The following is a 21,553-nucleotide window of genomic DNA, read 5'->3' as shown; positions in this document are numbered from 1 at the left end:
GTTTTTACTTAATGCAGCATCTTTGTTTTGATACTTTACCAGGAATATATTTAAACCAATTATGTTTCTTAGACTTATGAAATGTATTTTACAACCTCTCATAACAATGTTGTGTACTTTATGTATACTACTAGCGTCTGTCATAATAGGTTATAATGTTAGAAGTGAAATGTCTCCAGATAGACTGAAGCTAATTTTCAATGTGCTTTGGTGTCATAGTTCCATTAGTGGTTGTTTTTTGAGTCCAGAGATTATCAAAATATATATATATATATATATATATATATATATATATATATATATATATACTACTCAAAATGTTAGGGATGTTTCGCTTTTGGGTGAAATTTATGGAAAACATAACAAATTCTTGCTCCAGGGATATTATATTCTGAAAGTAGGGCATTGAAGTAGGAGCATGTCATGGGGATGTCCTCATCGCAAAAACATTTTTGAAACAAAATCTAACAACAGTGGAGGATATATCAATAAGTAAAGTCAATAACTGGTCATGTGAACTTGAGCATCAATTCCAGCTTGACCACGACGTCTCCTGCTGATCAGAAGTTGACTTATTGTCCGCCGAGGCGTGGCAGCCCACTCAGGTCATTGAGGTTCTGGGCTCTGACACTCAGTGACCACTTCCTCTGACAACATCCTGTTTGATGTCCTCGCTGTTGATCAGTTGTTTGGCGTCGTCTTGGTGTCCTGATGTGAACAGCACGAGGAGGAGAACTGTTTGTAATCAAACCAGGAGATTCATTGGTGGATTCATGGATCAAACGCCTGCTGTTAATCTCCTTGTTGGGAAACATCAAGTTCTATAAAGTACTGAAACATCTAATAGTTGGACATGTGTATTCAAAAGTTAAGAGGTCACATGAAGTTCACCTGTAAAGGCTTTAGTGCATTTCAGGTTCATCCTGAAATATTCACCCGAAAGGTGAATATCCATACCTTTTTGTGTGTAGTGTATCAGAATAAAGGCAGTGTGATGAGTAGGTAAGGAAGCTGCTCGTTCGATCATTAAGAAGTTAATTTTCTGAGCCTGAGATCAAAACATTGATGCAAGGCGTGTTTTACATCCTGCAGAGTAGCTGCTGTTAGTTGCGATAGCAGCTTTGCCCGCCCCCCCCCCCCCGCCCCCCCCACAGACAAGTATGAAATGAAGGGCTGAAATAAAGTAATCAGATTTTATAATGTGATGTTACCTACAATCTAGATCATGTGTCAAACCCAAATGTAGCCCGCCACGTAATGTGATGTGGCCCGTGACGGCTTAAAGGTCTGATTGTCCTTAAAAAAAAAAAATACCGTATTGTTCCCAATAGATGTGCAGTGCACGAGTGCAAGCCTTGGGGTGCGTGTCTATTTGGAACATGTGAGCGCAGGTTCAAATATTCTATAAAATACGGTAATTACATGTGTCTTTGTTGACACGGAAGTAGTTCTGCACTTGTGCATGTCCAGATTAAGATGTTCCCCGAGCTGACCTGACGGAGGACAACCCCCCGCCAGAAATGTTTTGAATGTAATGTTCTCACCAGTTATTCTCTATAAACAGAGGAAATCATGAGTAACAAACCTCATAATGGCTGCAGAGTTAAAAAAAAAAATTGCATGTTGGAAAATGAAGATTGGCATTCATCTGCCAAATCCAGAAAGTTTAAGGGTCAAACGTCATTGACAATCGTTTTACCAAACTCCAGAAAACAGAACTGAGAAGTTCGTGGAAATAATAAGCAAACACTGACCGTATAGATTTGAGAAGAAAAGAAGCTTGGGGTAGAAGTACGATGATGATTTTGCAGTTGTGTTGGTGGCGTTAGTCCTGTAGGGATGCTGACTGATACATGAACAATGCTAGTGAAGAGCACATCTGGCGGTGGCAGCTGTTTCTAAGTTCACATTCATCCGACGGCCATGAAGCCAAACTGTTTTTGTCGCCAGCCGTGCGCCGTGTGCTTGGGGATGATAAATGTGGCCCATTCAAAAGGAATATGTCATTTTAACACTACAGAGGTTCACTGGTGGTCTGGATAATTTATTGACTACATAGTTGTACAATAGAATATAATTGATTGTGATTTAGGATCAGTTTATCTTTATGGGATCAAACTGAGAAAAAAAATAAATAAATATTAACATCCATCTTTCCGCTGTTGGAACACTTCAAAAGCAACTTGTGGCGGGTTGTCATGTTCTGTCGCCGCCGTGTCTTTTCCCTTACAGTCTCCACACGGCCTTTGAACAGGTTTCTCCTGCTGCCTTCCTCCATTATCACGAAGCCTTTTGAACCGTTCGATGAGCAAAACTTGTTTTTACGCATCTCTTTCATGTGCCTGGTAAAACCGCCAGCGAGCAGACATCACAGTGGCTGCTGCCATTAGTCTGTCTGTTCCTACGGCAGTGACGCTGCTTATAGAGTCCCGCTCGTGGTCGAACAGGAACCCTCCAAACTGTCTGAGAAGCCGTGGTGGCGTCACCTGCTGTGCACCACACTAGAAAGTAAAAAGCCAATCAGATCTTTTAAAATCTCTCTTCCATGGGAAAAACCCCTTCTGTTGGATGTTGATGCTCATGTGACAGCGGCTGTTTGAACTAAGCGCTTTGGAGGACTCCTTTGAAAGGACCTGCCCATTACGAAGCTCCCCAAGAAAACGTCATATTTCCAATAGTGAGTAATCCCTCTATGTGGCCAAGAGCTGGAGATGATATTCTGGTCTGTTTAGCCAGTTAGTTTTAGGCCTCGTTCACACTGCAGAGAGATGAGAGCCGGTTCTGGTTTTTACTCGGTGACTCGTAGCCAACCTGTTTTTTGAAACTTGTGAAAGGTGCAATTCCGATGTTTTCCCACCAGACTCAGGCCTCGTTCATACGTGGAACCAATTCTGAAATTTTTCTACATTGACAGGTGACTGACGTTACTGATAAGCCCTGGAGGAAGCAGCTCCGCCAGAATAAAAGCTGTGCTTTCTTTTTTCCTCATTCTTTCCTCCTCATGTTGTCTAGATTCTGAGGAGAGGAAGGGATAGAATAGACAGAGAGATAGATTAAGGGGGAGATTCAAACCTTGGAAATCCACCCTGGTTCGGGGAGGTAGAGAGAGAGGTGTGTGGGGTGGGGTGGGGGGGGGGGGGGGGGGTTGAAGCAGTCCTCACTGTAGCTTCAGTAAATAGAAAAGTCTTGAGTAGAACCTTAAAAGTAGAGCCTGTGTCAGCCTCCCTAACTGAAACTGGGATCTGGTTCCACATGAGAGGAACCTGAAAGCTGAAAGCTCCGCCTCCGTTCTACTTTTAGAAAAGCTAGGAACCTCCAGTAAGCCAGCACTCTGAGAACCAAGAGTTCTTCTGGGGAGATCTGGGACTAGCAGTTCTTTAAGATCTGATGGAACCTGGTTGTTCAGAGCGTTCTAAGTTAGAAGGAGGATTTTAAATTCTCTTCTAGATCGAACAGGGAACCAATGGTAGTCTTTGGTTGTTAGAGGGTGAGGCGGCAGCAGGAAGAAGGTTTTGTTTTGAGAACACAGATGATGAGGATGTAGTTTACAGAAAAGGACAGTGGGGGGTGCTGGTGTTGCCAACAGCAGCCTGAGGAGTCCACGAGGAAGGAGACTCGGGGACGGGTCCATGGAATGTAAATGGTCACATGTACCACATGTAGCATATTAGCAGCTAAGATGTGACTCCAGAGCATGCTGGGATGAAGTCCGTCAAGTCACATCTGTCCAATATTGTATCATGAAGGGGAGAAAGACATGCGTCTCTCTGTTGTGGAAGATGTTTATTCTTTCATGCGCAGATGGAATTGCACCATTCATAAAGCTGTTCCAGAACCATCTGTGACTTGGTTCCTCAGCTCTGGTCTTTCATCTTTCAGCTCAGAAGGAACCTTCTCTGTTCTCTTCCTCACAGTTTCTCTGCTCTTCTGCAGGCTGAAGTCTTTCTGCTGCTGTTTCTCTTTCTTGCTGTAAAGTTTCTGTTAAAATTCTGCTGCTTGGTTATTGGTTGGTTATTTTTTACTGGTTATTTTACTGTTGTTTTTTTAAGCAGCTGTGAGTTTCACCCCTTTGTGAGAGAGTAAAGTGTTCAGCTCCACGGGAAAGGTAGAACCTGTACTCCTCCACATTGAGACAATCCGATGTAGGCAGTTGGGACTGCTGGTTAGGGGGACTGCTGGTTAGGGGGACTGCTGGTTAGGGGGACTGCTGGTTAGGATGCCTCCTGGAGGTCTTTCAGAAGCAGCCAACGGAAACGTGGCTCCAAGGTCAGCCCAGCACCCGCTAAAGACGTTATCTCTTAGTTATCCTAGGAATGGCTCATGGCCTCGGAAAAGCTTGAAGAATGTGTGAGGATCAGAATGTCTGGGCTTTTCTGCAACCTCACATGGACCAAATGTTAAATAAGCTGAATGGTAAAAGGAAGGCAAAGAAATAAATGTTCTGATGACTTAATTCATGATAAAGACGTCCATTTGTCTTTGTGCTTGTACATCTGCACAAAAGTGCTTTTGATCTTCTCAGAACAATTCTAACCAGATGTGCCTCGGTGTCATTACATTCTAATTGCAGCGTTTCAGAAGCTTATTTACGGAGCCCCCGAGTGGCCATAGAGGGAAAAAATGTATAACGCAAGGGAACTAGATAAGTCGTTCCCTCATGTTAATAAAGCGAGGTAACGAAATGATTTAATCCGTGGCCACAAGATAGTACCTGGTCTGCTCACGTTATTAACTTGAGGTAACGACTTATCTCCTTCCCTCGCTTTATATATGTTTCGCCAATGTCGCCTCCATCATTTTTGGTGTTATGGAGCTTTGAGATCAAATGATGTGGACCACATTAGATATTGGTGCTTTCTAACTAAACCATGTGAATTACTGACATGTAGAACTCATCTTGGTTCAAAAAAAAGAGGCTGTAAATCTGCCCTGTCGAAACATGTGTCCCCACTTTATTTCTGGATGCGTCTGAATCAAAAGCTTCAACATGGAGGAATGGAGGTGTAGAATGATAGAACGCTCACAAGACCACAGAGAAGCTGCTTCATTTCTAAGGAATATCGTGATATAAAGTCATGACATGTGGAGTCTGACTCTCAGGAATGTGCCTGAGGATCTCACTGCAGGGGGTCCTGCAGACTCTGACTGCCCCCTTGCTCAGCCAGTCACCGATTGGTTGAGGCCCCAGGATTTGACACCTTGGAATTCCCCCACCTTTATCAAAAGCCTTTGGAGATATTCTCTTCGAGCTTCTTGCTCCTGCTCTTCAACGGAGGAGGTGAGTTGCTGGAAGCAGCTCATCCAGTGTCTGTGTCCTGCTAACACACACACACACACACACACACACACACACACACACACACACACACACACACACACACACACACGGTCTGCATGCTAATCTTTGCTTTACTAACTAGTTAACTACCAACCTACACATTTCACACCAAAGACACCATCCCACAGTAACTGAACACCGTCTGACCCTCCAGACGTTTTACAAGACAGATCAGCTTCACATCAACTCATTTTAGAAAAGTTCCTTTAACAGAGACACTCAGGATGCAACGCTACAGACGAGCTTCTATGTTCTATTGTTCTCCAACACCTGGTGGAGACCGAGGACAGTCTTCCTGCTCTCTGGTCACCTCCATTCTGAATGGAGCTGATTGTTCTCCAACACCTGGTGGAGACCGAGGACAGCCTTCCTGCTCTCTGGTAACCTCACTCTGAATGGAGCTGATTGTTCTCCAACACTTAGGTGGAGACCGAGGACAGTCTTCCTGCTCTCTGGTAACCTCACTCTGAATGGAGCTGATTGTTCTCCAACACCTGGTGGAGACCGAGGACAGTCTTCCTGCTCTCTGGTAACCTCCATTCTGAATGGAGCTGATTGTTCTCCAACACCTGGTGGAGACCGAGGACAGTCTTCCTGCTCTCTGGTAACCTCACTCTGAATGGAGCTGATTGTTCTCCAACACCTGGTGGAGACCGAGGACAGTCTTCCTGCTCTCTGGTAACCTCACTCTGAATGGAGCTGATTGTTCTCCAACACCTGGTGGAGACCGAGGACAGTCTTCCTGCTCTCTGGTAACCTCCATTCTGAATGGAGCCACCATCTTGTTTGTAGTTCCGCCATCGCTACCACATAACTCCAGTGAACAACATCAATTAATTTGTGGCCATGAGACAGTAAGTTTTAGCCACAAATTAATTCATGTTCCCTCACATTATTAACTTGAGGGAACAACTTATCATCCCGTTCCCTCGCTTTATTCTTTCCTCTGTGGCCACTCGGGGGCTCAGTTCTTATTAGTCCTTTTTCATTAGATTTTTGTGCTTCTAACTTGTTGCCGCCAGGTTTGATGTAATGTTGACATAATCAAGTGAGAGACGATCTGGGGCGGTGGGGCTCTGACTGACCTGCAGAGGATTTATCACCATCACTTCCATTATTCTTATTGTCTTTTGTAAAATATATGTCCTGTGTCTGAGTCATTTGTCTTAGATCACGTTTTTAGATGTGCTGAAGGGCAGCGTTCAGGTTGGACTACTTTTATAGCTGCCGTGTTGCTTTATTGCATTAATAGAACAAGAATGAAGCTGAAACACTGACGGATGAATGCTGTGGGATCACTGCACAGCAGAATCGTTCGGCAGGTCAAATCAGGACACAATTCCTTTTTTCTTTTTAAACCAAATCCAGGAAAGGAGGTGCAGAAAGATCTCCACTGTTGCCTTCTGCGTATGGATCAAAATCGGTTTAATTTTCCAGCTTTTGAAGTGGAGAGTCAGGATCCAGTAGAATGAAGAATCGGCTTTATTCATTTTTTTCGGTATATAAGGGTTGTTTGCATGCTCGGCTGTACATAAATGGAAACGTATTGTTGCTGTAGTATTGCTGTAATAGTAATCACAAACCTTGATGTACCATGTAGACGAGTACCTACAGTGGGTAGAATAAGTAATTGTTACACTACAGATTTTGGAAGGTTTCCTGTTTGATAAGAATTGAGAGGTCTGTCAGGAACACTTCAACTGTGACAGACGGAATTATAAAACAAAATCCCAAATTCACATTGTATGATTTTTAAACTTTGGGTAGAAAAAGCTGATTTGATATTTGGGACAGAAACGTTTGTTTCCAGTTGAAGAGGTCAGAGACCCCTGAAGTTCTTGACCAGGTTTGAAGAGACTACAGGGATATGGGCACACTTCTTCATACAGGACTCCAGATCTTTCTGGTTTTGGAGCCGTTGCTGGGCAACACAGAATTTCGGCTCGCTCCGAACATTTTCCATTGTGTTCAGGTCTGGGAGCTGGCTAGGCCGCTCCAGAACCTTGAAATGCTGCTGAGTGTTTTGACCCGTTGTCGTACTGGAAGACCCAGCCACGACCCGTCTTCATTGCTTTGACTGAGGAAAGAAAGTTGTTGCCCACAATCCTGCAGTACATGGCTCCGTCCATCCTCCCCTCAATACATTAATAAAAACATAGAAATACATACTATTTCATTTATTATTTGAGCTGATATCCAGTGGATGTTTGCTCCGCATCATATCGGGGGGATTACTGGTACACAACGAGGAAAAGCTCTGATGACTCCGCCCACTTCGCGGTCCTACTATATTGCAATGTAGAGTAGAGTAGAGTAGAGTAGAGTAGGGCTCATTAGGTACTAGTGGAGGAGCGCCAGTAGAAAGCCCTTCAGTCTGGCCCATAGTGGAGAGGCTGGAGTCTGACCGTTGGCCGGAGTCTTTTATACAATGAGTTCTACTCTTAAAGTGTTTCTGAAAGTAATACTTTTTAAAAGTAAAATTGTTGCTGGTTGGTAGGTGATCACATTCATTTCACTTAATAAAATGCAAATGAATGTGATTTTCTGTTTGTTTTTAAGAAATGAATTTGTCTCTCACAGCTGATGTGTACCTGCGATAAAAGATTCTAGACTTCTCTGTTCTTTCTAAATGGGAAAACTTGCAAACTGGGCAGGGTATCAAATAGTACTGTAGCTGGCGTTTACCAGGCCGCGCTTTGTCTCTCAAGTGCCTGCTCTGGTGCATGAAATGAAGCGCTGCCTATTCACCAGAACACTGGCCAATCAGAGGCGTTTGTGTCGGCTGGCTTTGATTAACTGCTCCGTAACCACGCAGCTGAACAGCCGCCGTGCACACGACCTGAGAGGGAAACAGAACCGCTGACTGCTTTTCATTTGGTTTCATTCTCTGTTCCACCTCAGCTGACGTCCCTCTTCGGTACAAATAAATTAAAAGTACGTGTTCTTCCTCATCTGAATTGTGAATTTAATTATATTTCCTGGGGAAAAGACCATATTTGGATGTATTTAAGATAAAGTTTCAGCTTCAGGTCAAGGAAAAGAAAATGGCAAATATTTCTGACAGAATGTCAAAATGAAGCTGGAGATTTTTGCAGAACTGAAAGATAAAACTCAGTCAGTTAATTCAGCCTGACGTCGTGATGAGACACAAACAATATTATGCAAAACATTGCAGTTGGTTAATTTTCCCTAATACCAGACTGAGTCTCTGAAGAGTGGTGACGCTCATTGAGCAGCAGGATTAGCAGGAAATGCTGCTTCAGTGTCTTCAAAAGTTCTTGGATGAAGATTGAAGCCGTTGGGATTGGGTGATTGAGATTGTGACTTCAGTCTGTTAAAAACCTAAAGAGTCATAAAGTAAAGTGAAAGTTAGTCCTGGAAAATCTCAATATTTTGGTAAAACGCTCCATGAATGGTAAAAGATTCTCTCACAGGGATTTCAAGTTCTGAAAGAGTTTTCCTGAACTCGTGTCCTTTATAGTGACTGTCTGGGACGAAGCATCATAGTCTGGGTCTGCAGGAGTACAACCTTCAGAACCCCTCTTGATTCTGCTGCCCGACCGGTCATTCGTCTCTTCATTGAATTACTCTTCAATGGTTGGATGCACCTTCACTCGTTCTAGTAACTAGTCAACTTATGTGAAGCTCCACCTCGGGGCAGGAATACATGGATTCTTCTGGAGTTTAAAAACGGTCTGTTTTTAATAAGCTTTCATTAATTGGCCTCATCTATCATTTGTTCTGGAGCTCCTCTGTTTTCCACTCCTGCTTGGATTTAGTTTGCGTCTCATTTCCATTGCAGATAAGAGCTCAGCCAATCGGTTGCGTCCTTCTCTTCGGTTCATAAAAGTGTTTGTTGACTCGTCCGCCGTCTAATTTGCATACCGAGAACCATTTGCAATCTGGTTATTGGTGCTAATGACAAGATTATTAATACCAGGTGGACATGCATGAAGCTTTAATCAACTGTGATTCTACAGGTGGAAATCTGTAATATGGAATATATTAAAAAGTCTTTCAGTCCGATTGTCCTGAAGCTTTAAAGTAGCGTCATGCATTAGTGATGGTGATTAGTGATGGTGATTAGTGATGGTGATTAGTGACTCTACGTTGTAAACGGCGGGAGCGCAGATATCTCCACCGTTCTGTCAACTGCCTTAAACTGTTAATTAAAGAAATAAGCTGTTTTGTCAAATGGTAGTGATGCCAACTCATCCTCGTCAGCACTTTAGATGAGAGCCATGAAGAGCAGGTGATATGATGTCTCCGGTGGGAAATGAGCAGCAGGCAGTCAGACGCTGTGATCCTGGAGCTGAAGACCGAGACCCTGATTACCGTCTTCACGTTTACACTCGGGAGACAATTCACCCAAGCTGGAAGTTTCCTTAGTGTTTCTTCACTCCGTCTCAGCAGGTTGATCACTCTGGGGGTTTGTTGTAAACAGCTGGTGGGCAAACTCCTCGACCAATCACGGTTGTTGCTTGGATTAGTTTGAAGCTCCATCCATGAACTGGTGGTGCAATGGAAATGGGAAGTGTGACTGAGATTGATGAAGCTGGACATGTTGCTGGAACACGATGGAGGCTGTGGTGAGGCTGTGGTGAGGCTGTGGTGAGGCTCACTGGTCCAGCCCACAGCAGAGCCATCAGGAAAATCACTGTGTTTTTAATACCAATTCACAAAATGTCAACAGACGGTACATCGACTGCCTTTTTGTTACGTACCAGAACTTGTTCTATTGTTGGTTGAGGCTAAAATAATTGACTGTATTAATGTGGTGATATTGCTGATTGGCTGAACTTTCAATCCAGTTTAGGTAATCCAGTAATCCAGTGATCTTTTTTTGCTTGTCAATTCTAGTGGTCCCAAGAAAATAAGAACCAACACTACACATTTCATAAAAGTAATATTTCTTCTGTCTGTACATTTATGGGTCTTTGGGTTCGTAGTGTTGGTTTGACAGGAAGTGCTTTCAAGATGTCGGACTGCAGTAGCCTAACATGACAGAATCCTCTTTTCCAGAAGGTTTAAAGCATTTTATTCTTTAAATTGATTCATACAAATTGTATGTAAGAAAGCAGAAATACTGAGGCACACAATACATTTTGAATTTATTCCAAAAGGTTGGGAGCTGTTTAAGTGTTGTGGTAAATAGATTTTCTCATCCTGAATATTTGGCTTGTAGTTTTTCCATTTTGGCGATGATTGGCAAAGATATAATAATTTTTAGAAGAGAATTTGATTGTTCTTTTGTTACTCTATACATGGGCACAATACCAGAAAAACACTGGGCGTGGGATGAATACAAGTTTAAAATGGTTTTTGCTCCAAGCAAGAAACTCATCATCTGCAAATGGATTTTGCCAAAACCTCCAACAAAAGACTTTTGATTGTCAGCAGAACAGAATCTTTAGAGATTAGACTGTAGTATGTTTAATCTGTGACATACTAGTAAAATGGATTGCATTCCATAGAGCATGTCAACTCTTTATTCCCATGTGACAATACTAAAGAAAATCCATCACCGCTATCCCTGTTAGGATGTTGATGCTGGTATCGACCACAGCTGGAGGTTCTGCTGATGTTGGGTGGAGTCAGATTAACGTGGTGCTGGCAGCTTGTTGACTTGTTGCTGTGAAACAGGATCCATCACAAACCAGATGTGTAAAGCCAGGAACTGACCCGATGACTAACTATCAGGTAACAAGCAGCGGCGAGTCGGGACCAAAGCTGCACTGTAGACAGAGGAAACCAGCTGCTGTTCGGTTCAACATGTGGTTTGGTGAACTGTGTGCTAAACTATGTGCTAAACTGTGTGCTAAACTATGTGCTAAACTGTGTGCTAAACTGTGTGCTAAACTGTGTGCTAAACTGTGTGCTAAACTGTGTGCTAAACTATGTGCTAAACTCTGTGCTAAACTATGGGCTAAACTATGTGCTAAACTATGGGCTAAACTATGGGCTAAACTATGGGCTAAACTCTGTGCTAAACTATGTGCTAAACTATGGGCTAAACTATGTGCTAAACTATGGGCTAAACTCTGTGCTAAACTATGGGCTAAACTCTGTGCTAAACTCTGTGCTAAACTATGTGCTAAACTATGTGCTAAACTATGGGCTAAACTATGGGCTAAACTATGTGCTAAACTCTGTGCTAAACTATGGGCTAAACTCTGTGCTAAACTCTACTACGACCAGTGAGAACCGAGAAAAGTTCATTACAAATCCAAAGTTCAGGCCCTGATGAGAAATGCTAAATGGATTTCAATCTCTTCACACTCCCGTTGCAGCTCAGCCCTCCAGAGTCGCCGCCTCCTCGTTTCTGAGATTTCTTTCTCAAAGCTAAAGCTCCATTCATGTGTGTGTTTTATTTTGACAGTCACCGTAATAACAATCCAACTTGCTTGTTTTATTTTGACAGTCACCATAATAACAATCCAACTTGCTGGTTTTATTTTGACAGTCACCATAATAACAATCCAACTTGCTGGTTTTATTTTGACAGTCACCATATTAACAATCCAACTTGGTACTTTTATTGTGACAGTCACCATAATAACAATCCAACTTGCTGGTTTTATTGTGACAGTCACCATAATAACAATCCAACTTGCTGGTTTTATTTTGACAGTCACCATATTAACAATCCAACTTGGTACTTTTATTGTGACAGTCACCATAATAACAATCCAACTTGCTGGTTTTATTTTGACAGTCACCATAATAACAATCCAACTTGGTACTTTTATTTTGACAGTCACCATAATAACAATCCAACTTGCTGGTTTTATTGTGACAGTCACCATAATAACAATCCAACTTGCTGGTTTTATTTTGACAGTCACCATATTAACAATCCAACTTGGTACTTTTATTGTGACAGTCACCATAATAACAATCCAACTTGCTGGTTTTATTTTGACAGTCACCATAATAACAATCCAACTTGGTACTTTTATTTTGACAGTCACCATAATAACAATCCAACTTGCTGGTTTTATTTTGACAGTCACCATAATAACAATCCAACTTGGTACTTTTATTTTGACAGTCACCATAATAACAATCCAACTTGCTGGTTTTATTGTGACAGTCACCATAATAACAATCCAGCTGTACAGCTGAGCATCACTTACCTGAACATCTGGCTGAACTATTTTCATCTTCCAGTTGTGTGATGGAGTTGGTATTTAGTCACTGGACTGAAGTGGATCGGCGTCGCTGCAGGAGACATGAAGTGGAACGCGAGACGCATGAATCACATGACGTCTGCTCAGATTCCTCGTTATGATAAAAGACTTTGTCTGATCTGATTTGTATGTATGTGCATGTTACCAACTTTTCATAAGAACTACTCACTGAAATCTCATGAAATCTTCAGAGATGATTTGTCCTCATCCAAGGACGAGTCCCTCAGATTTTGGGACGTTAACTTTTAACCGTTTCTGAATAAATCCCAAGAAACTGTGAAAGAAAACTCCCTTTCATCTCGGCACACTAAATGTTGTAATATCAGCACTAATAGATCTCCCTTGCAGCCTCTCCCTAACCTGCTCGCTGAGTGGTTTCCATAGCGACAAGGCAGGTTTCACACACTTGGTTAGCATTGATATGAGCTAACGGCTATCATGCTAACGGTTCTGTATAACGTTGGCGAAGGTCTGAGCGCCACCGCGGCCCGTCACTCTGAATGGTGTCAACATATGTAGAATATAATAGAGTATTGCGTACTGTGTTATGTTGTAGGAATGAGGGCGAGACTCGTTATTGATTTAATAATTAAGATGTTTGGAGGATCTACATTCCCCTCTGCCTCACGTTGATCTTGGTCTGGCTGCTTTCTGTCCTTTTGACTGTAGTTTTCTTGTGGGAGACGATAAGATGGTGGCGAGTTTGTGTCGCTCTGGAAAAGCTGCTAATGAGGCTGGTTTGGATGAAGGTGGTGACGGCGGCGGCGCCGAGCTGAGCGAAGGCGGCGGCGGCCTCTGCTCATCAGCCCACAGTAAGGGACCAGCTGGGCTCGCTCTCTGGGCCGATGCTGCAGCTTTACCTTCTTTTATTTTGGCGGTGTGGCGGTCGGCTGGTCCGGCTCTGTGAGGTGTCTGATTACATCGCCGCCGCTGACAGTAGACTGGCTTCTCCCCCGAGTATTAATCTCCTTATTCACCATCTCCAGCCTGCGTGTTCAGCTGCAGCAGTGCACCTCCTCATTAACATTCCATTTCCAGCAGATCTCATCAGAACGGGTCCCGGTGAGCTCTGATCAGAACGGGTCCCGGTGAGCTCTGATCGGAACGGGTCCCGGTGAGCTCTGATCAGAACGGGTCCCGGTGAGCTCTCATCAGAACGGGTCCCGGTGAGCTCTCATCAGAACGGGTCCCGGTGAGCTCTGATCAGAACGGGTCCCGGTGAGCTCTGATCAGAACGGGTCCCGGTGAGCTCTCATCAGAACGGGTCCCGGTGAGCTCTCATCAGAACGGGTCCCGGTGAGCTCTGATCAGAACGGGTCCCGGTGAGCTCTCATCAGAACGGGTCCCGGTGAGCTCTGATCAGAACGGGTCCCGGTGAGCTCTGATCAGAACGGGTCCCGGTGAGCTCGGCTGCACCAGAACACGTGTTGCAACGAGTCACAACCTCAACTTCACAGAACTTTGGAAATGGTGTCAGATGTAGTTCTATGTAAAGAGGATGCAGGATTTATCCTCCAGAGACAAACTGATTCTCTTTCTGCGTTAAAACAGAAATAACAAACATCAGCAGCCAAACCTTCTGATTCACTGAAGCATCCAAACTACCAATGAGCACAAGGAATTATTTAGTAAACAAACAAAAGGTGAAATAACTCAACATGTTTTCTATTTTGCAGTCAGTCCTGCTCTGCACAGTCTTGGGGAAACAAAACCGTTTCATGTGTCGGCGTCGGCGTCGGCCGATCCTCCGCCCGGCGCCGCGTTTTAGGACCCGGAGGGGCTTTTCTTTCTTTTGTTTATTTAAACGAGTTCCAGAGTGGAGAAATTTGAAAACACTGCCTTGGCTTTGAGGTGTGGACGGGCAAGGCGCACATTTTTAGAAAACGATGAATCCCCCCTACCCCTAGATTTTTTTAAAGAACGACGGGGAGAAAAAAAGATGGCGGGGCTTTGGCTTCCTCTCAATGAGCTTTATGAGGCCGTCTCCTCAGATGGTGTCCAACAGTCTTGAAGAGTCCCAGAGATGCTGAGCTCTCTCGTTTGGTCCACCTCCTCCCAAACCATCTGATTGGGTTTAGGTCAGGTGACTGGAGGCAGAACTCCACCGCTGTCTCCTTCCTCCTCAAATCGCCGTCACACAGCCTGGAGGCTCAGCCAGGAAAATGGGGGACTGGGTTGCATTGGATGAATTAGTTAATTTAATCTGTTGAAGTGACCGCTTTCTGTTTTTCCTCAACAGAAACACAAGGATGGCCGACGCGCCACGAGGTGCCGTGGTCGGCCGACCATTGCTGTTTGCCAATGAGGAGCGGAGGGCTGTTCACTCCTGGTCACGGATTTCCTCGGCAGGAGACGATGTCCTCCTGGATGCTCTGAAGATCCTCAGTCCAATGTCGAGCACCGAGGACCTGGTCTCCTTCCTGCAGGACCTCGGCGAGGAGGGCCACAAGGCCACCGTACTACGAAGCAAGGACGTGTACCGCTACCGCTCCTGCACAAACCAGCCCCTGACGGAAGACATGCTGAAGCCTCCGAACAAGAGCATCCGGCCTACCGCCAAGAGGAGGGGGAGGAGGGCTTTGACCAGGAAGAGGGGGGTGCACCCATCATGGAACCCCTCTGAGAACAGCAACCCCAGGATTCAAGGGGTTCGTCCTCCAGATCTGTTGGACCATCGCACCATCGTCTGCAGCAGGACATCCAGTCGGACTGCCCAGATGCCTGCGGTGGACGTGAAGCCGTGCCTCAGACTGACCAACATTGAAGGTCTGTCTGGTTTCCATACGGCCAGACTTCAGATCCAAACTACCTGGGACTCGTCCTCTGAGGAGCCCTCTGTTGCCTTTCCGCAGCAGCAGCACCCCCCAACACTTTCAGGAATACCTTCTCAGCCTTCTCAGAATGGTGGTGGGGCGCCCACCAAAGCCGTGGCCTTGTTCAGCCAGAAGAGCCTGTCGTGCCCCATCCGGCTGGACGGCGCTCTGATCGGGGATTCTGCTCCAGCCTTCTGTGCCAACGGCCGGGCGTTCCCCCAGACTCACACAGAGCTGACCAGCAACGGCTGGAGGAGCAACGGCCTCCACAGGGTGGTGCAGCACCACAAGGAGGTGAGCAGCACCACCAGCCGGCAGAGGAACAGCTTGAAGGAAAAGTACAGTCTTAGAAGGAAAGTGATCAAAGTGGACGACTCTCGCTCTGTGGACGAGGCCTGCAGGAAAGCGCAGAAGATCCTGCAGGTCAACCTTTGCCCCGTGATTCAGATCCAACCTCTCAACCATGTGCTGAGAACCTTCAGATACCAGAACAAGTAACCAGGCCCAGCCCCCGTTTCCTTTAGCACATCTTAGTATTTTGCATTCATGAGCCTCCTCCTGGCTAAGAGGCAGGTTTTCCTTTGTTTCTTTTCTAAAGCAGACGTCTTACGGGGGTTTCTGTTAACGCCGCTGGATGTTGGAGTTAGAAGAGAATCCCAGTCTGTTTGTGGAAGTTCTGGTTCCTGACGGGGGCGTTTGGGATGAAAAGGCATTTGAAGTTAGGCGATGCTTTTCCTAGCGGGCTGGGAAACGACCATCAGCCGACTTTCATTGTCATCGTTTGCTGACGGACAGGAATCAACCAAACGTGGCTCCTGGAGCCGTGGAGCTGCCAGCCAGTGTTCTAGATCCAGTGTTCTAGATCCAGTGTTCTAGATCAGGACGTAGCATCCAGTGTGGCTGTTTGGTGAGCGAGGCCAGTCCTCCACCCTCCATGTGCTCGGTGGCTGTTACAGCTGTTTAAATAGTATTTAAGTCCCATTCGACTTTTAGCAGCGTTTGTGAAACACGTATTTCTCACCACAATCTGAACCGTCCGCCGCGGCGCCGCTTTCTTTCTTTCTTTCTTTCTTTCTTTCTTTCTTTCTTCACCAGAACAAAGAGAAAAACCAACCTGGTGCTTAGAGGCGGTCCAGACTGCAGCAGACGTCTCCTGGTGGGTTTCTACGTTTGAGCAAAACAAAATAAGTGAAGGAGGGAAATGTTGAGTTGAGCTGCTCTTCCTTTTTCTCTGTTTTTGTTTGACCAGTACAAATTGAGAAAAGGTTTGGGCCGAGCGCTGCAGGACACCAGAGGTCATTCCAGAGATTTGGTCCGTCACAAAAACAAGTGAACATAATAACCTTGAGGAACAATTTCCAGCTCTGAGGTTACATTTAAAACCCAAAGTAAGATGAATATCCCAAAAGGACATTTCCCCCCACAAGAAGCATTAATGAATCATTTCAGATTGTTTCCCTCTCAGGCTTCCAGGCGGCTCCAGGACTTCCCACCAGGTTACGTCTGTTTCTCTTTAAGCTCCTTCACCAGATCGCCACTGCAGGTCAGGAACAGTACGATCGTTAAAGTTCATAGTTTAAGAAAATACTTCAAGTTGGATCTCTCGGTGCAATTTACTGAGTTCTGTTGAGTGGAACCGCCCAAAGGTCTTTACTTTTTCTACTTCCTCAGTTTTCACTTTCATGGCTCAAGTTGAAACTGAAGAAATGCACTTTTACAGCAGTTCACTGTCGTTCCTCAGAAACGTCCATCGTTCTCGCTGGTTTAGCCTCAACACCCATATTCTTTAATTAAATTGGAGTAGAGTTTTCCATACAGGTGCTAACTTTCCACCGCAGGTGCTGAGTGAAAAGGTTTGGCGCTCCTGGTTCAGATTGTGCAGTGGTTCACTGAGGGACCGATAGCGCTGCTGCCCCCTGCAGGTTGGGATGAGCACGCCCAGCCGCCTTCTGTGCTTTCCAAAGCGGTTTCCACTGTGAGGAGCCGCTTCTCTTTCATGTGATCATGCCTGACAAACCCAAATGCAGTTTCACAAAATAGTTGTCTTAACTCGCAGTCTGCCGAGAATCTTTTCTGGTGTTTGTTCCGATCTCATTTACATTAAACAGACGAAAGCACCAGAAGAAGACGGGTGGACCAGGAGTTATTTATTTTGAAATGAAAATATTTTTTTATTTTGTCCCCCCTCCAAAAGAAATAATAAGAAAATAAGACGCTGACTTATTGAATCCTGTGAATTGGAGGGGTCGTCACATTAGCAGATGAAGGCGGTTTAGTGTCTCTAAAACTGAATTTCCACAAACATGTTTCCTCTTTGAAAACCTCTTCTGGGACTCGCAGTGAAGGAGAATAGAGTCCGACGCTCTGGTCTCCTCGCAGACTTGTCTCTGGGTGAAACTCTGGCAGCTGGTGGTTTGAACGTCGACTGTTTCAGATTTCCAACACTTCTGCTGTGGTGGATGTTTCCGTTGTGGAAGAGGCTGGGTTCCATTGCCCGCCGCTCCCTTCCCAACCCCTCCGATCCGAACGCAGTCATGTTCATGCCCTTTTCTAGCTCTCCTTTCTGTTAGTCCTGTTTGTGCAACACTTGTATAATATTGTATTTCCTACATGAACTTTGAAAACGTTTTTTGTTCAATAAAACTGATCTTAAAAAAAAAAAAAAAAGTCTTTGCAGGCTGTTTTCTATTTTTGTTCCTATTTCATCTGTGGCAGAACATTTCAGATTATATTATGAAATTAGGGCAACAATTTTGAAATGAAAGCAAACAGTGGAGGATAGAGCTCAATAAAAAATGTCAATGTCTCAATAACTAGTCCTGCGCCCTTGAGCATCAATTCCAGCTTGACGGCGTCTCCTGCTGAGGCGCTGCAGCTCTCAGCTCATAGAGGTCCTGAACCTCTACTGCAGCTCATAGAGGTCCTGAACCTCTACTGCAGCTCATAGAGGTCCTGAACCTCTACTGCAGCTCTCGGCTCATACAGGTCCTGAACCTCTACTGCAGCTCATACAGGTCCTGAACCTCTACTGCAGCTCTCAGCTCATACAGGTCCTGAACCTCTACTGCAGCTCATACAGGTCCTGAACCTCTACTGCAGCTCATACAGGTCCTGAACCTCTACTGCAGCTCATAGAGGTCCTGAACCTCTACTGCAGCTCTCAGCTCATAGAGGTCCTGAATCTCTACTGCAGCTCTGCTGTGGATTCAGGTCGAGAAGGAGCAGGACACTTCATTTGAGTTTCCTGTCTCCAGCACTTCTGTCCTCAGGTAGGACAGGCGTGTCCTTGTGCCATTCACAAAGTGTAGGACAGTTGACTAGATACACCACCAACACCACCAACACCTCCAACACCTCCAACACCACCAACACCACCAACACCACCAACACCACCAACACCACAGGCTGGCCTGCTGACAAGTGGCTGACGTATAATAGTGTGACGCCTCCAACACCGATGGCGGCCAGAATCATACTCGGTGTGAATGGATGAGGCCTGGTGGTGTGTTCAGGGCCTGGTGGTGTGTTCAGGGCCTGGTGGTGTGTTCAGGGCCTGGTGGTGTTTTCTGTGGTGTGTTCAGTGTCTGGTGGTGTGTTCAGGGCCTGTGGTGTGTTCAGGGCCTGGTGGTGTTTTCTGTGGTGTGTTCAGTGTCTGGTGGTGTGTTCAGTGGTGTGTTCACTGCCTGGTGGTGTGTTCAGGGCCTGGTGGTGTTTTCTGTGGTGTGTTCAGGGCCTGTGGTGTGTTCAGGGCCTGGTGGTGTGTTCAGGGCCTGGTGGTGTTTTCTGTGGTGTGTTCAGTGTATGGTGGTGTGTTCAGTGGTGTGTTCAGTGTCTGGTGGTGTGTTCAGTGGTGTGTTCAGTGCCTGGTGGTGTGTTCAGTGGTGTGTTCAGTGTCTGGTGGTGTGTTCAGTGCCTGGTGGTATTTTCAGTGGTGTGTTCAGTGTATGGTGGTGTGTTCAGTGTATGGTGGTGTGTTCAGTGTCTGGTGGTGTGTTCAGTGTATGGTGGTATTTTCAGTGGTGTGTTCAGGGCCTGGTGGTGTGTTCAGTGTCTGGTGGTGTGTTCAGTGTATGGTGGTGTGTTCAGTGTATGGTGGTATTTTCAGTGGTGTGTTCAGGGCCTGGTGGTGTGTTCAGGTACCCTTGCAGGTGCTCCAGCTCTCGGACCTTGCTGATGTAAACAGTTGGTCTGACGTGACGAGTTGGTTGGTGTTCATCTTCTGGTTCCAGTGTTCAGAATGAAGCGGTCATCAGTGGGGACGTGTCCAGAGGACGTCCATTTCTGTGTCTTTCTGTTCAACCTGCTGATGGCGCTCTGACACTGAGCCCAGTGGCCACTTCCTGTTTGACGTCCTCAGTGTGGACCAGTCGTCTTTGTCTCATGATGTCCAAATGTGAGAAACATGAAAAGTCTTTAAGGAGCAACTTGAACTGAAGCAGGAAATTCTTTGTTCCTGTTCCTGATGTGTGATTGACAGCTTCTGAACAAAGTACTGAACAGTACTTCTTCTGAACAAAGTACTGAACAGTACTTCTTCTGAACAAAGTACTGAACAGTACTTCTTCGGAACAAAGTACTGAACAGTACTTCTTCTGAACAAAGTACTGAACAGTACTTCTTCTGAACAAAGTACTGAACCGTTCACCTGGAAGCTTCTTGTGTATTTTAGCTTCACGTTCATCCAGGACTAGTTTGACCTTTGACCTTCACGAGGTCACGTCTTGTTTTCATAGTTCATCAGGTAAGTTATTTTATTTTAAATTGTTTAAAAAGAATCAAAGTTTTTCTTTTCTTGACTTTGGAACAGACGAGATGTTTCCTGAGCTCTGGTATCTAGTTCTAGTTCCAGTTCTAGTTCTAGTGCTAGTTCTAGTTCTAGTATCGTTTCCTCTACATCACTTCTTCACCTGTGGACGTTAATCTGCTTCAATCCATTTTGTTTATAACGGTTGGAAATTCAAAAATCTAAATTACCCAAGAGCTCAATTCAGAGTTTGTAACACTCAGTTCTCCAGCCCCTCTAGAGGCTGTTTGCTCCTCTACAGGGTCTCCAGCCCATCTAGAAGCTGTTCAGCAGCTCTAGGAGCTCTTCGGCCCCTCTAGAGGCTCTTCAGTCCCTCTAGGAGCTCTCCAGCCCCTCTAGGAGTTCTTCGGCCCCTCTAGAGGCTCCTCAGTCTCTCTAGGAGCTCTTTGGCCCCTCTAGGAGCTCTTCGGCCCCTCTAGGAGCACTCCGGCCCCTCTAGGGGCTCTTTGGCCCCTCTAGAGGCTCCTCAGTCTCTCTAGGAGCTCTTTGGCCCCTCTAGGAGCACTCCGGCCCCTCTAGGAGCTCTTTGGCCCCTCTAGGAGCTCTTCGGCCCCTCTAGGAGCACTCCGGCCCCTCTAGAGGCTCCCCAACAGATACACGAGTGTAGAAACGTAGTAAGATGTATCTTTCACCTGGAGAATGAAAATAAGTGTGAAACGTTCCTGAATGAAAACCTCGTTGGACTCTGGAGGTTCTGGAGCAGCGAGGCTCCAGGTTCTCAACGACGTAAAGAGAAAATAACAAACCACAAAGATGAGAAGAAATTCCTTTAACTAGAGCGACACAGACTTCTCTAATGCCAGTGAGCATCAGGAGCCGTCGGCTCTATCAGTTAGAATTTAGATTCTATAGAGGCCAGAAGGTTCCAAACCACTTTGTTCTGCTCAACCTGACGTCTGAAGCCTGAACGGGTTCTTCACTGAGAACCTTCTCCTCCACCAGGTTCTCCGTTTGTCTCCAACAAGAGGAAAGTCCTTTTCTTCAGCTGCTTCACTTTTCCCCTCCATCCTGATTACCCGCTCTGGATTGATTACCCGCTCTGGAGTGATTACCCGCTCTGGAGTGATTACCCGCTCTGGAGTGAATACCCGCTCTGGAGTGATTACCCACTCTGGAGTGATTACCCACTCTGGAGTGAAAACCCGCTCTGGAGTGATTACCCGCTCTGGAGTGATTACCCACTCTGGAGTGATTACCCGCTCTGGAGTGAATACCCACTCTGGAGTGATTGCCCGCTCTGGAGTGATTACCCACTCTGGGGTGATTACCCGCTCTGGAGTGATTACCCACTCTGGAGTGATTACCAGATTACCCACTCTGGAGTGAATACCCACTCTGGAGTGAATACCAGATTGCCCACTCTGGAGTGATTACCAGATTACCCACTCTGGAGTGATTACCCGCTCTG

General features: G+C 45.5%; 1 protein-coding gene across 1 annotated transcript in view; it reads left to right on the top strand.

Annotated features, from left to right (window-relative positions):
• Positions 1 to 17,992, top strand: part of ccdc71 (coiled-coil domain containing 71) — a 32,926-nt gene extending 14,934 nt beyond the window's left edge. The window contains exon 2 of the mRNA XM_080461084.1: positions 14,768 to 17,992. Within this exon, the coding sequence (XP_080317210.1) occupies positions 14,778 to 15,839 (1,062 nt within the window). The 5' untranslated portion in view covers positions 14,768 to 14,777 and the 3' untranslated portion in view covers positions 15,840 to 17,992. The remainder of the gene's footprint in view (positions 1 to 14,767) is intronic.
• Positions 17,993 to 21,553: the final 3,561 nt, after the last annotated feature.

This window comes from Lipophrys pholis, assembly GCF_963383615.2.
Source record: "Lipophrys pholis genome assembly, chromosome: 4".
Classification (NCBI taxonomy): domain Eukaryota; kingdom Metazoa; phylum Chordata; class Actinopteri; order Blenniiformes; family Blenniidae; genus Lipophrys; species Lipophrys pholis.
The sequence above is the reverse complement of the archived record's forward strand: the minus strand, read 5'-3'. Positions and strand labels throughout refer to the sequence as shown.